The 12,863-nt window shown below is 54.0% G+C and overlaps 5 protein-coding genes across 5 annotated transcripts; 3 read left to right on the forward strand and 2 right to left on the reverse strand.

Moving 5' to 3' along the window:
• Positions 1-2,454: 2,454 nt before the first annotated feature.
• Positions 2,455-3,642, reverse strand: BROUX77_004772 (uncharacterized protein; the record flags this gene model as incomplete). Its single annotated transcript, XM_073749571.1, has 1 exon — positions 2,455-3,642. The coding sequence occupies one exon, from the start codon at positions 3,640-3,642 to the stop codon at positions 2,455-2,457; it is 1,188 nt and encodes a 395-aa protein (XP_073605229.1).
• A 659-nt stretch (positions 3,643-4,301) lies between these two features.
• BROUX77_004773 (uncharacterized protein) lies at positions 4,302-5,528 on the forward strand (the record flags this gene model as incomplete). The annotated part of the gene is made up of 1 exon (XM_073749572.1): positions 4,302-5,528. The coding sequence occupies one exon, from the start codon at positions 4,302-4,304 to the stop codon at positions 5,526-5,528; it is 1,227 nt and encodes a 408-aa protein (XP_073605230.1).
• Positions 5,529-5,761: 233 nt separating this feature from the next.
• Positions 5,762-6,871, reverse strand: BROUX77_004774 (uncharacterized protein; the record flags this gene model as incomplete). The annotated part of the gene is made up of 1 exon (XM_073749573.1): positions 5,762-6,871. The coding sequence occupies one exon, from the start codon at positions 6,869-6,871 to the stop codon at positions 5,762-5,764; it is 1,110 nt and encodes a 369-aa protein (XP_073605231.1).
• A 212-nt stretch (positions 6,872-7,083) lies between these two features.
• BROUX77_004775 (uncharacterized protein) lies at positions 7,084-8,814 on the forward strand (the record flags this gene model as incomplete). Its single annotated transcript, XM_073749574.1, has 1 exon — positions 7,084-8,814. The coding sequence occupies one exon, from the start codon at positions 7,084-7,086 to the stop codon at positions 8,812-8,814; it is 1,731 nt and encodes a 576-aa protein (XP_073605232.1).
• Positions 8,815-8,870: 56 nt separating this feature from the next.
• BROUX77_004776 (uncharacterized protein) lies at positions 8,871-12,794 on the forward strand (the record flags this gene model as incomplete). Its single annotated transcript, XM_073749575.1, has 1 exon — positions 8,871-12,794. One exon carries the CDS (start codon positions 8,871-8,873, stop codon positions 12,792-12,794), a length of 3,924 nt encoding a protein of 1,307 aa, XP_073605233.1.
• Between the last annotated feature and the right edge of the window lie 69 nt (positions 12,795-12,863).

Genomic DNA, 12,863 nt, shown 5'->3' on the forward strand with positions numbered 1-12,863 from the left:
GACAGAAAGGAAATACATGAATAGCTTTTGGTATGAATTTCCAACGAGCAGCACTAACCCCAAGTGCCCCAGTTAAGGTTGACTGCTCGTAGAAAATTGGCGTCACTGGTAGGAATCGAACCTACGACTTCTCGGTAGCCAACCGAAAAGCCTTGCCAGGTGCTATACCACTGCACCACAGCGACAGCGGTTTGTTTGTTCGAGCTCTGGCGAGGTTTCTGTGTTCGGATGCTGCCTTTTCGTGAGTCCTCGGCCACCCCTGGCCTAGACCCAGCAGTTCACCCGCAACATCTGTAGTGTCATGCGTGGCTATTCCTTCCACCATGTTGGCTCTGTCGGCCTGTGAACTTGAAGGAAAACCCAGCGGTCTTTCCTTCGTCACCCTCTTCTCGTACCGTTTTGTTGGTTCGAGCTCTGGCGAGGCTTCCGTGTCCTGGTGCTGCCTTTTGTTTGTCCTTGCTTTCTGTAGCCCCAGACTCAGCAGTCGATCCAGCGACATCAATGTATCATGCGTAGGTATATCCCCTACCATGTAGTCTGATCTTCTTGACAATGGATCTGCCGGATTTGTCTTTCCTGGACGATGTTCGATGCTGAAATCGAATTCTGACAACTCGAATACCCATCGGGCTATTCTCCCCCGTAAATCTCTCGCGGGTGCATTTACCACTGCTTTTAACGCTTGGTGGTCCGTCAACACTTTTACCGGGTGGTCTGCTCCTATCAGCATGTAGCTCCAGTTCTTTAGACTTTCCACTATAGCGAGCAACTCCTGTTGTCCTGTTGTCCACCGGGTTTCTGTGTCCGTTAATTTCCTGGACCAAAATGCTACTGGATGCCAGGTTTTATCTTCTTGTTCTTGTGACAGTATTCCCGAAAGTGCTTTTTGGGATGCATCCGTTTCCAGTCTGGATGGCCTTTTCGGATCCCAATTTGCTAAGATTGGGGTGGTTTGGAACAGGTTTTTTAGTGTCTCAAACGCACCGTCCTCTTTCTCAGTCCATGGCACCCGTCCTTTCTTTTTCCCGTTGACTGCTCCTTTCTGTAATCCTGTCAAGGGCGCTACGATTCGTGAAAATCCATTGATGAATCGACGATAGAACGTGGTGAAACCAATGAACGACTGCACGTCGTGGTACGTCTTCGGGGTAGGCCATTCCTGGATTACTCTCACCCGTTCTGGAGACATTTTGGTACCGTTTTTTCCTATGATGAATCCTAGGAACGTTAATTCTTCCTTGAAGAATTCGCACTTTGATTCTTTCGCATACAGACCAAACTCCCGAAGCCTTTCGGCCACTTGTTGCAAGTGCGCTTCATGTTCTTCTTCGTTGCGGGAATAAATCAAAATATCGTCCAGATATACTATCACGCTCTGGTCAATTAGGCCCGATAGTGCCTTATTCATGTACGCTTGGAATGTACTTGGGGCATTACTGAGTCCAAACGGCATCACCGTGTACTCAAAATGACCATATTTGCAGTTGAATGCCGTCAACCAGCGATCTTCGGGTTTTATTGAGATCCTGTGATAGGCATCTCGTAAATCTATCTTCGAGAATACTGTAGCTTCGCTTAGTTGTGACACAATATCTTTCATCAGCGGCAACGCATGCCGGTTTCTGATTGTGATAGCATTTAATTTTCGGTAGTCGACGCAAAGTCGTAGCGTACCGTCCGCCTTTGGTACGAAGATTACTGGGGATCCCGCTGGACTTCTGGATGGGTTAATCCGTCCTAACAGTAAATTTTCTTCGATGTATTGCCTTAGTGCTTCTTGCTGTCTGGGGTTGATCGGATAAATGCCACCGTTGGGTATCTCCGCCCCCTTTTGTATTTCTATTTCGTGCACAGCGCCTTCGAGTATTGGTAACTCTTTGGCCTTTTCTTCTGAGAATACGTCTCTGTATTCTTGCAAACATCTCGGTATCCCTATTTGTACCTGTCCTGAGGCGTCTAGCCTTACGTTCATCACATATACCCGTTCTTTGTGCTTGCAATGGCGCCAGAACGTTTCTGCATCTTCTGTAACGATGGTCTTAAACTTGAAGTTTCCACTGACCGTGTCGATTACCGTGCCTAGCTCAGACAGGGTCATACGTGACATTAAAAGCGGGTTTCCGTCTGGTCGATTTACGCCTAGACATAGCATGTTGCATCGTTTGGAAACCCCTTCTTCATCTATAAGTTTCGCCAATACACGGTAAGTGCCTTTGGTTTTCATATTTATCCCTTCGTCGGCAGCGCCTAGTTCCTGGGAATCGTCATTCACTTTTTCAAAGTTCATTTTTTCAGCAAATGAGACATCAATTAATGGAACCTCAGAGCATGTATCTAGATCGATCTTGAGAGCCTTCCACTGTCTGTCGACTCTGACAAAACCACGTGTCTGGAGACATGTTCCTGGTGCTGCGCTAATTAGAGGTAGCCCCGATAGGGAACCCGAGTCTACCTCTACTCGTTTCCCGAGTCCTCACTGCTGGAGAAAATCTCTGCTGGCTTCAGGGGACTAGTCTGTTGCACCTTCGGCCGTTTGGCCTCAACCCGGGTGCCACGGCCATCATCCTGGGTGCGCCTCTTCTCAACCCGCTTGGTTGGGCAGTTGCTTTTGTAGTGGCCCATTTTACCACAGCCAAAGCACTGCACTCCCTCACTTTGGTCGTGCGTCTTTTTCCAGGCTTTCTTGGTTGGCTCAGCATACTCCCGCTTCCTGGTCCGAGCCTTGCGGTCGTTCTCCTCGGTCTTCTTTCCTTTCAGGGTTCTGTAGGACGATTTCCACAGTCGGTGCAGGGCATAAGCCACTTCCTCGACCGTGTCTACCTTCCACTTCTCCTGTTTGGTGAATTCCCTCTGCAACCAGCCGGGGAACTTTCCAAGAAAACGGAAAACTTCGTAACGACCCATCGGGGCATACTTTGGTCCCAGCAGCGAGACATAGTTCTGATAGGACGTAAAGTGCGTCAGTGGGTCCTCGTCCTCCCGAGGGGACAGATTCTCCAACGCATCTATTGTGTCCTTAATACGCTGTCCTGGGTTGGAATGTTCTTTGCGCAAGAACGACGCTAGATCCTCGAAGGTGGGGTTGTCGAGCCCTTTCGCTTTGCGGTGCCCCCGCCAGCTGTTCTGCAGGTGAGCCTGCATTTGGGCGACTGCCCACACGACATAGTAGCGGTCCGGTTGTCCGGGTGCCATAGTCGCGTTGACCTCGATGATTCCCGCAATCCAATCCTCGACTTCACCAACAGTGGCTTCAAGTTTGAGCTTTTGGACACTGTAAGTCGGGGCCTTTGGGATCTTGCGACGCTGCGCAGCCTCCTGGCTGTCGCTGAAAACCTTGACCATTTGGTCCAGCGCCTCGCTCTGGCGTCGTTCAGCTTTTCCTGCCTGTGTGGCAAGCTGAAGTATGAGGTTCTGTGCCCACTTGGGGCACGCTTCTTGAACTTGTTCCTCGTCGTCAGACGACGAGGAGCTGGGCGGTTCGTGCCCTCCATCGGCCTCGTGGGGCTCGGCTCTTGTCGATGAGTCCGAGCTGACCAGCGAACCTCCGGGGTGAGCCTGACTGGCTTCCACTACAGGGGTAACTCCCTCGCCATCAACATGGCCTGTAGTGTCCTTGGGTCCATCCTGGAGAGCCATCTTCATTTCCTGGGGAGGAGGTAGTTTTTTTTTTGAAAGAAATAATAAAGTGTTTGTGGAATAAAAGAGATAAAGAATTACAACTCCAAAGTCAAACGAGAAGAAGTTGAAGAGTGTAATATGGTAGGAGAGGTAATAGAATGAGTTTAGAGTTGATATTCAATTGAAGGAAAATAAGGGAGTCGGAAGTAAGGTGAAGTAAAATAAGTATGATAAGGTAAGGGAATGTGTAGTACGAACGTTTCTTAAGGTGGGAGTCTCTTGAAACGCAAACTTCAACTTGAGTTCTAAAGGAAACCAAGTCTCGTTAAGTTGCTACTGTCCTTTTTATGTAAGTTTTGAGTCGCACGCTCCGCGTGGCCTCCTATCGAAATGCTACCTGCGTAGATTTCAATCGTCCGCTTTGACCGAGAGTCTAGATCGTAGTTGGAGACTATATCTTGGACTCTCTTGCTTTTGCTTGTTATCGTGCACGTCTCTGTGCCTTATTGTGCAGTAGTAGAGTTCTAACTTCCTGTTATTGCTCTAGCCGTTTCGTCTTGCACGTACTATTGGAGTTTAGCGTGCACGGTCAGGGTTCTAACCCTTTTAGTTCATCTTTGACCGTGACGTTATCTACGTTCTTACACTTTGTTGGCTTTGTTATTTCAGCCGATGCTCTAAAGATGGACCCCGCTAAAGTTGCGGCTGTCCGTGAGTGGGAGGCTCCCCGAACTGTTAAGGGAGTCCAGTCCTTTTTGGGTTTTGCCAATTTCTATAGGAGGTTCATCCGTGACTTCTCTAGAATCTGCACACCTCTCTTCGAGTTGACTAAAAAGACGCAATCTTTTGTCTGGTCCTCTGAATGTGAGGCAGCATTTCACACCCTGAAGGACCTTTTCTGCTCTGAACCTATCCTCAAGCACTTTGATTACCTGTTGGACACTGTTATTGAAACAGACGCGTCTGACCGTGTAATATCTGCCGTCATGTCTCAATACCACCCGACTGACAAGGGGCTTCTACTACACCCCGTGGCCTATTTCTCTCAAAAAATGAATCCTGCCCAGTGTAACTACGGCGTAGGTGACAAGGAGTTGTTAGCCATTGTGGAGTCTCTAAAGTCGTGGCGATTCATGGTTGAAAGTCTGGAAAAACCTGTTCTGGTATTGACGGACCATCGGAATTTAGCCGTTCTTAAGCAAATTCCGGCCATGAACAGACGGCAAGCGAGGTGGGCTATGGAACTGAGCGAGTACCGTTATGTCATCACTTATAGGCCTGGCTCCTTGAATTCTAGAGCTGATGCCCTGACCAGACGCTACGAAGACCTCGTTTCTTCTTCTTCTGAGGAGGATAAAGAGCTGTGTGCTCCTATTATTCCCCCTGAAAATTTTATTGGTACCATGTCTTTGGTAGACGAGGTAAAAATCGCGCTATCCACGGACAAGTGGGCTCTTGATGTTATTTCTGCTCTTCGAGGCCAGTCGACCAAACCTCCAGATGTGGACCTCAGTGTCTGCAGGCTTGACAATGACGGTCTTTTGTTTGTCAACGACCTTCTATATTTGCCGAACGAGGATCTACGAGTTCGTGCATTGAAGAATTGTCATGATATTATGCCTAGCGGACACCCTGGACAAAAGAACACTTTTGAACTTCTTGTTCGGGAATACTGGTGGCCCGGGATGCGTCGTGATGTCATCCGGTACATCCGAAATTGTGAGGTCTGCCAACGGATCAAGTCCGCGCGACATAGTCCCTACGGTCTACTGAAACCTCTGACCATTCCGCAAGCTCGGTGGACATCTGTGTCCCTTGATTTTATCACCGGCTTGCCGGTCTCCAATTCTTTTGACATGATTCTCGTTGTCGTCTGTAAGGCTTTACGGTCTAAAGGAGAACGCTTTTAGAACAGCAGAAATAAATTAAGAAACAGATGAAGAGAAAAGAGTAATGTACAAGAAAACGGGCGGAAACAACACTATCTATATACGCGCGGTAGAGGTATGACGCGTACCCTTGACAACGACGGTGTGCACACGGGTTTGGCAGGCGGTGAGTAACGGCGGTGTGCAAGGCGGTGTGGACGGCGGTGTAAACGGCGGTGAGGGCGGAGCCTGAGCCTACCTCGATCCATAGATCGTTACAATCGCCTCCTCCTCCCTCTCCTCCGGGGGACTGCTGGCAACTTCCAGGGGCACTCGTGGGTCTGCTCGTATCTCTCGAGCGCTGCTGTGTCTAGGACGTGTGACAAGGGTTCCCATGTTGGCTCTGCCCATCCAGTCCACTGGACGAGCACTTTGTGACGTTTGTCGACGACCTTGTGTTGTAGGATCTCGTCGACAAGGTACTCGCCAGCCACTAAATCGCCGGAGGCTTCTTCGGGCGCGATTGCAGGTGGTTCCGGGTTGGCTAAGACTTGGGAAGGCAGAGGGTCATCACGGGCGCGGCGGACAAGACTCACGTGGAAGACGGGGTGGATACCGGTGGGCGTGTCTAGTTTGACAGCGTGCGTACCGACGACTTGGATAACGCGGTAGGGCAAGGCAAGCCAGTCGAGTGTCTTCGAGGGGCGGATGGTGCGCACGTTGCGCAGACGCAGGTAGACTCGGTCGCCGACTTTGAAAGCTTCCGCTGCCTGGCGTCCCCGGTTGGCATGTCGTTCCTGTGTTTCAAGGGCGAATGCCATGGAGGCCTGGGCGAACGCGGTTGCGTCGCGGTGCTTGGCGAGCCAGTTGTGGCCGGCAGTGGCGGGGGAAACGGTGGAGCCTGGTTCGTGGTCGGTAGTCATGTCAAGGGGGTCAATGTTGTAACCGTGGGTGAAGAAAAAGGGGGAAAGGCCAGTGGCAGTAGCGGTGCGATTGTTCAGGGCGACCTGGGCTTGGGGAAGAAGTGCAGCCCAGTCGTCTTGCAGGAAAACAGTGAAGGCACGGAGGTAGGTCTCGATCTCCTGGTTGGAGCGCTCTTGGGCGCCGTCGGTCTCGGGATGGAACGCAGTGGAGAGGCGGCGGGTGATGGAGAGCTGGCGACAGACTTCTGTCCAGAATAAACCGGTGAACTGGGGACCTCGGTCGGACGTGATGGCGCGGGGTAGACCATGGTGGGCAAAGACGTGTGTGATGAAGGCTCTAGCTACGTCAGAGGCAGTATACGATTTCAGCGGTATCAAGATTTTACTCTTTGACAGCCGGTCTGTAATACCTAAGATAGTAGTGCAGCCTTCGGACTCGGGGAGGCCGACGATGAAATCCATGGCGAGTTCTTGCCAGGCGCGGTCTGGGACGGGCAGGGGCTTCAGGAGGCCACGCTTCTGGTCGCGCCAAATCTTGCTTTTACCGCAAGTGTCGCAATTACCAACGAAGCGGCGGACATCGTCAGAGAGGCCAGGCCAAGCGTAGGAGCGGCTGACTAGATCACGGGTTGGGCTATTCTGAGAATAGAGCGGCAAAAAAAACCTTTGCAAAAATGGCCAAATCGACAGAAAAACTCACCAAAACGACTCTGAGCAACAGCTCAATTGATTCCAAGACTAGTTCGAGCAGTGCATCGAACAAAATAGACAAGAAACCGACCGCGCGCGATGAAACGCGCCGCACGACGCGCCTGGGGCTGAGTTTTGCCCAGATGGCGAGCCAGGAACCGCGTTCCGACGACGACGAGCTGCTGCGTTCACCGTCGCAGCATGCGCCCGTCACCTCATCGATGAAAGTCGATGCAGGTGTTGAAGATGCGCCGGTTGTTGAGATTCCCTCGACACCCGACTCGCGCGACTCGGACGCGACAACGCCGACGCCTAATGCACTGGATGGGAACCTGTTCGTGTTCAGCCAGGCTCAGCGCGATGAGAACGACACCAACAACACCAACAACACCAACAACAACAACAACGACCAGACGATTCCGGCGAAGCGCGCCCGAGAGATTGCTCTCATGTTGGAGCGCAAGCGCCGGCGCGACGAGCAGAACGCCGCCATCATGAACGAGGTCTTCCTTGTTCTAGAACGACTCAAGGAGTCAGCCTCCGAGGCCCAGCTGATGCGCATCCTGCGCCAGTTTGGCAACGAGTGCGGGCTCGTCGTAATGTCGCGCCACGACCACAAAACGCTGGTTGAGATGGAAGTCTCAAAGGCTGCCCGCCCCAAGCCAGCACACGAGGCTGCAGCCGTGGCTGCGTACAGCGAGGCTGCGACACAGACACCTGAGGTGCCAGCCGCGCCTTCTGTCCTGGGCAGTGAGCCCTGTGCCAGCAAAAAAAACGCCACCCCTGCGCCTAAGGCCAATAAGCGCAGACGCCGCGGCAAAAAGGCCAAAAAAAATGCTGCGACCGCCGCAACCGCCGCAACCGCTGCCACTGACCAGGCTGATGCTATGGTCATCGACACCGCTGGCGACCAGTCCAGCACACCCGACACCACTACCTCGACCACCACCTCGACCGCCACTACTACTACCGATGACGCCGCCTCGCCTCCCGCCCCGGACACGGCTATGGCTGATGCCGACGCGCCCACTGAGTCCCCCGACACGTGGACCGTAGTCGCCAAGCGCGCCCAGAAGAAGGCTGCCGACAAAACCACGACCCCCGCCCCCAACACGACCACCACCACGACCACCACGACTGCCCCTCGCGAGAAAACGGCCGTCGTTATTGTCACCACACCCGAGTCGAGAGCCAGCGCGCTGCCCCAGCGACGCGTGCGCGACGCGGTGAACCGCCTTCTTGGCAAGACTGCAGTGTCTGCGGTCCAGCGCACCAAGGCGGGCAACATCTTGCTGCACGCTGTGGACAGTGAGGCCGTCAAATTGATGACCTCCAATCTGCAGCGCGTGGTCAAGGAGCTGTCCTGCTTTGGCGCCTGCGAGTTCACGCGCGCCACATCTCCCGGCTCCAGAACACACAAGTCGTCAAAGCTCTGCTTTGTCATCCACGGTGTGCCGATTGAAGACGGTTTCGACAGTCTCAAGGAGCTGCCCAAGGACATGGCGGACTTCAACGGCGTCAAGATCTCCGACTCGCTGCGCTGGCTTGTGGTCCCTGCCAAGGGTAAGCAGGCTGGCTCGGTGGTCGTCGAGGCCCTGACCCAGGCTGACTACGACAAGTGTGTCGGCAAAAACGTCAACGTCGGCGGCGCTATTGTCCCAGCAGTGCCCTACGTTGACCGCAAATCTACGACAGACGGCCCCCCTCGCCTATGAAAGAGGGCCCTACGGCCGGACAACGTCTACGCATCCTTCAGCACAACGTGCACAAAATGAAGGCTGTTCATGAGACAATACTTGAGGCTGCTGCAACCGGAAAGGCGGACATTGTCTGCATCCAGGAGCCTTATACCATAAAACTCAAAGCTGGGTATAGAACATTGACGCAGCCGGGCTTCACCCTGGTTGTGCCGTTTAATGTTAGGAATCTCGAGGCCATGCCTTTGCGCCCGCGGGTCCTGACCTACGTCCGCCAAGGCCTGCCGTTTTCTGTGCTGTTCGAGTTTGGCGATGCTGAGAGTGATATTCAGACCCTGCGCATCCTTGCGTCGGAGCCGTTTTCGCTTCTCAATGTCTACAACGAACGCCAGCTGACTGTGCAGCCTGTCCCCGAGACCCAACCCCGCCCCTATACCATTGAGCGCACCAATCTTTTATCGCGCAATATTGACACCAGTACTTTGCTTCTCGGCGACTTCAATCTCCATCACCATTGGTGGAATTCCCAGCGAGAGCATCCCCACGAACCACGAGCTGACTCTTTTGCTAACTGGCTGATGTCGCAGAATGCCACCCTGATTGTCGACGACGACTACGTTGAACGCAACGGCGGCACATACGTCAACAGCAGCACGACCTCGGTGATCGACCTCGCATTTTCCCTGCGGTCTCGACCGGGCCTGTTTACGAACTGGAGGTATCTTCAGGAGACGGGCTCCGATCACCGGGCCATCAGTTTTGATTACGTCAGCACCACCACACCCAAAACCCTAACACGTAACCCGGCGTTCAACACCAAGACGGCCGACTGGTCGCTGTTTCGCAAGGAATGGCTGGCTGGCCAGGCTGACCTTGAGCTTCAGCTGTCCCTGGCAGAGATTTCTGCAGACGGTGACGCAATGGCGCGACTGCTTTCCGAGGCCCTGCAATCTGCTTGTCAGAGGTGCATGTCAGTGAAGAGGCACAGTGCCCGCGCAAAGCCATGGTGGACGCCCGAGCTACAATCACAACGTCAGGCCGCATCGCGCGCAGAGAGAAGATACAGACGAGGCAGGCTGTCGCTGGTTGAGTTTCATTCGATTCGCAACAAGTACACCCATGCTGTCGAAGATGCTAAGTCTACTCACTGGACTACCTTTCTTTCTGACGCTGACAACGAAAAGGTCTACACAGCCTGGAAATACACCAAGCCAGCCACGGCGAGTTACTTCCCCCCCATCCAGGGGCCAGACGGGTTAGCCAATACCCCCGAGGAGAAGGAAAAGGCTTTCCTGACGCTACTGGGTGCTACGTCTAGCGCAGGTGTCGACCCCCGACCTGACGTTGCCGATACACACGACCCCCATCACGACCCCCATCACGACACCCCCCCGAACGACACCGACCGAAGCATATACCCCTGGCCTGACCTTACAGACCACGAGATCAAGGAGGCAATCATGTCCGCCAACGCCAAGAAGGCCCCCGGGCCCGACGGCATGAACGCCAAGATCATCCAGATCGCCTTTGAGGCCCATCCCGCGCCCTTTCTCTCCGTCTACAAAGCCCTGTCTCGCCTCGGAATACACCCCACACTCTGGAAGCAAGCTACTGGGATTGTGCTCGCGAAAGACGGAAAGGCTGATTATTCAGTCGTAAAGTCCTACCGCATCATCTCACTGCTCAACTGTCTAGGCAAAGTGCTCGAGAAAGTCTTTGCGACCCGCTTAGGGTACCTCGCTAATTGCCATGACAGCTCGCTTCTAGACGACACTCAACTGGGAGGCCGCAAACAGCGTTCAGCCATGGACGCCGCTCTCGTATACGTCAGCCACCTGCAGAAGGTCAAGGAGATGAAGCTCGTTCCAAGCACTCTCTTCCTTGACGTCAAGGGCGCTTTCGACCACGTGTCAAAGCCCTGCTTGATGCGCAGCTTACGTGAGCTCGGTCTTCCCCTGGTGTTCCGAAAATGGGTTGCTTCGTTCCTCCAGGACCGTACTGTCGGCCTGCACATCGAGGGTCAGCCGTTTCCGATGACCCCGGTTAACATCGGCATCCCCCAAGGTTCCCCCATCAGTCCTCTACTCTTCCTGTTGTATGCTCGGCATATAGTGGCTCGGGTGGCCGGCGACACACCACAACTTCAGCTGTCGTATATAGACGACTTCAGCGTAACCGTGGCGTCCAAAAGCCCGAGGCGTTCGGCGGCGCTTCTCGAAGAACTCGTGACGGAGCTGCGGGCCAAGGCTCGCAACTACGGCATTGAGTTTGAAGAGAGCAAAACTGAGCTGATCCACTACACCGATGCTGCAAAATGGGCCTCCCAAACTGTCCGAGTAGGTGATGTCACTGTGCGTCCCCAAAAGATGGTCAAGTGGCTAGGTTTCCATTTCGACAACAGACTTTCGTTTAAACAGCACGTCCAGGCACGGACCCAAAAGGCTGAGATCGCGTTCCGCGGCTTGCTTCGGCTCGCTTCGAACACGCGTGGACTGTCCATCGCGGCACTCCGTCAGCTCTACATCTCCTGTGTGGGTACCGTCGCCGATTACGGATCAATTCTCTGGTACGACCCGTCAAAACCCCAGCTCAGTCTGCAAAGGGTATACCAGAAACTGCAAAGCCAAGCTGCCGCCCGTATCCTGGGTACATTCCGCGGTTCACCAACACGCGCCGTCGAAGTCGAGGCCGGCCTCCCGCCCCCCTCTATTCGATTCGCCAAAGCACGCATGGCCTACGCCGCTCGCACTCTCCGCCTCCAACGCAACCATCCCGTCCGTGTTGCGTCCCAACCCGACAAGGACGAGCTTGCCCCCGATGACTCAGACCTGCCTCTCCTGGGGCATAACATGAGTATCAAGACTCGACTCGGCTGCATCATGCGCGAGTTGAAGCCATTGGTGGCAGGCATGTGGAGACGAGAACGTCGCCGACAGGAGTGGGATAGTCCCTGGCAGCCGCCACTGACCGACCGCATCTCCATCGTCGTCGACCCTGGACCCAAGGAGGACGCTGCCGTCAGGCATGCCCAGTTCTTGTCAAGACTTCCGAACGATGCCGTCACCGTGTATACGGACGGCTCCAAAGAAGGCTCCAGGTGCTCACTTGCAGCGTGCGTGGTCGATACCAAAACCGGTGAAATCAAAACGAAAGTCAGTCACCGACTGCAAGATGTGGAGGTTGCAGACTGCGAGAGCGCCGCCATCGTGGAGGCACTCACGCTCCTCGCCAAAACAGAAAAAATAACAAAGCAAGCTCGCCCCTGCTATGTGTTTGTCGACAGCCAAGCTGCCATTGCGCGGCTCCGCAAGCACGGCCACTTCGCGTGGCAGGCCCGCCGCGTCCTCGGTACATTCACGTCGCCAGTCACGGTGATGTGGTGTCCCGGGCACATGGGCATAGCGGGGAACGAGATTGCAGACGCGGTTGCACGCCAGGCTCTCGAGAGTGATGATGAACGCAAGTTCAGCTCACTGGGCAGTGTCTTCGCCAGGGTTAGGAGGTTTACCATGGACAAGTGGGAGACTCTCTGGGCTTTTGAGCGAGACACCGCCGCTGGTCCCTCCCATGGCTCGCACTACCTGCGTACCATCGGTGGTGATCCAGTTCTCCGTGCTAAGGCGCCCAAGGTTTCCGGACCAAGATGGCTAACCTCGGCGTACTTCCAGATGAAGGTGGGTAAAGGCAACTTGTTGCCCTATCTGCTGCTCATCAAGAAGACGGACTCGGACCGGTGCCGCCGTTGTCAAGAACATGAAAGCGAGAGCGTTGAGCATGTGCTGCTGCACTGCGCCGCATTTTCTGCAGAGCGTCAAGAGATGGCCATGGCATTGAGTCCTAAGTCGCTAGATCTCCCGACGCTCTTCAATACGAATAACGGAACCGAGGTGCTGCTGAAGTTTGTTCGCAAGACGGGTTTTTGCACGAAGGCCTGGGTAGAAGGTGTGGGGACAAGAGAAAGTAGTGGTGTGAGGAGAGTGGAGGAAGTTGAGGAGTGAGGAGGAGTTGGTGCTTGTGTCTTTGGACAAATTACTGTGTCGAACACGACGTATTTCCTTTGTCGTTGA

This window comes from Berkeleyomyces rouxiae, assembly GCF_048999995.1.
Source record: "Berkeleyomyces rouxiae strain 22BRR77 chromosome Unknown BrBRR77_ptg000004l, whole genome shotgun sequence".
Taxonomy (NCBI): Eukaryota; Fungi; Ascomycota; class Sordariomycetes; order Microascales; family Ceratocystidaceae; genus Berkeleyomyces; species Berkeleyomyces rouxiae.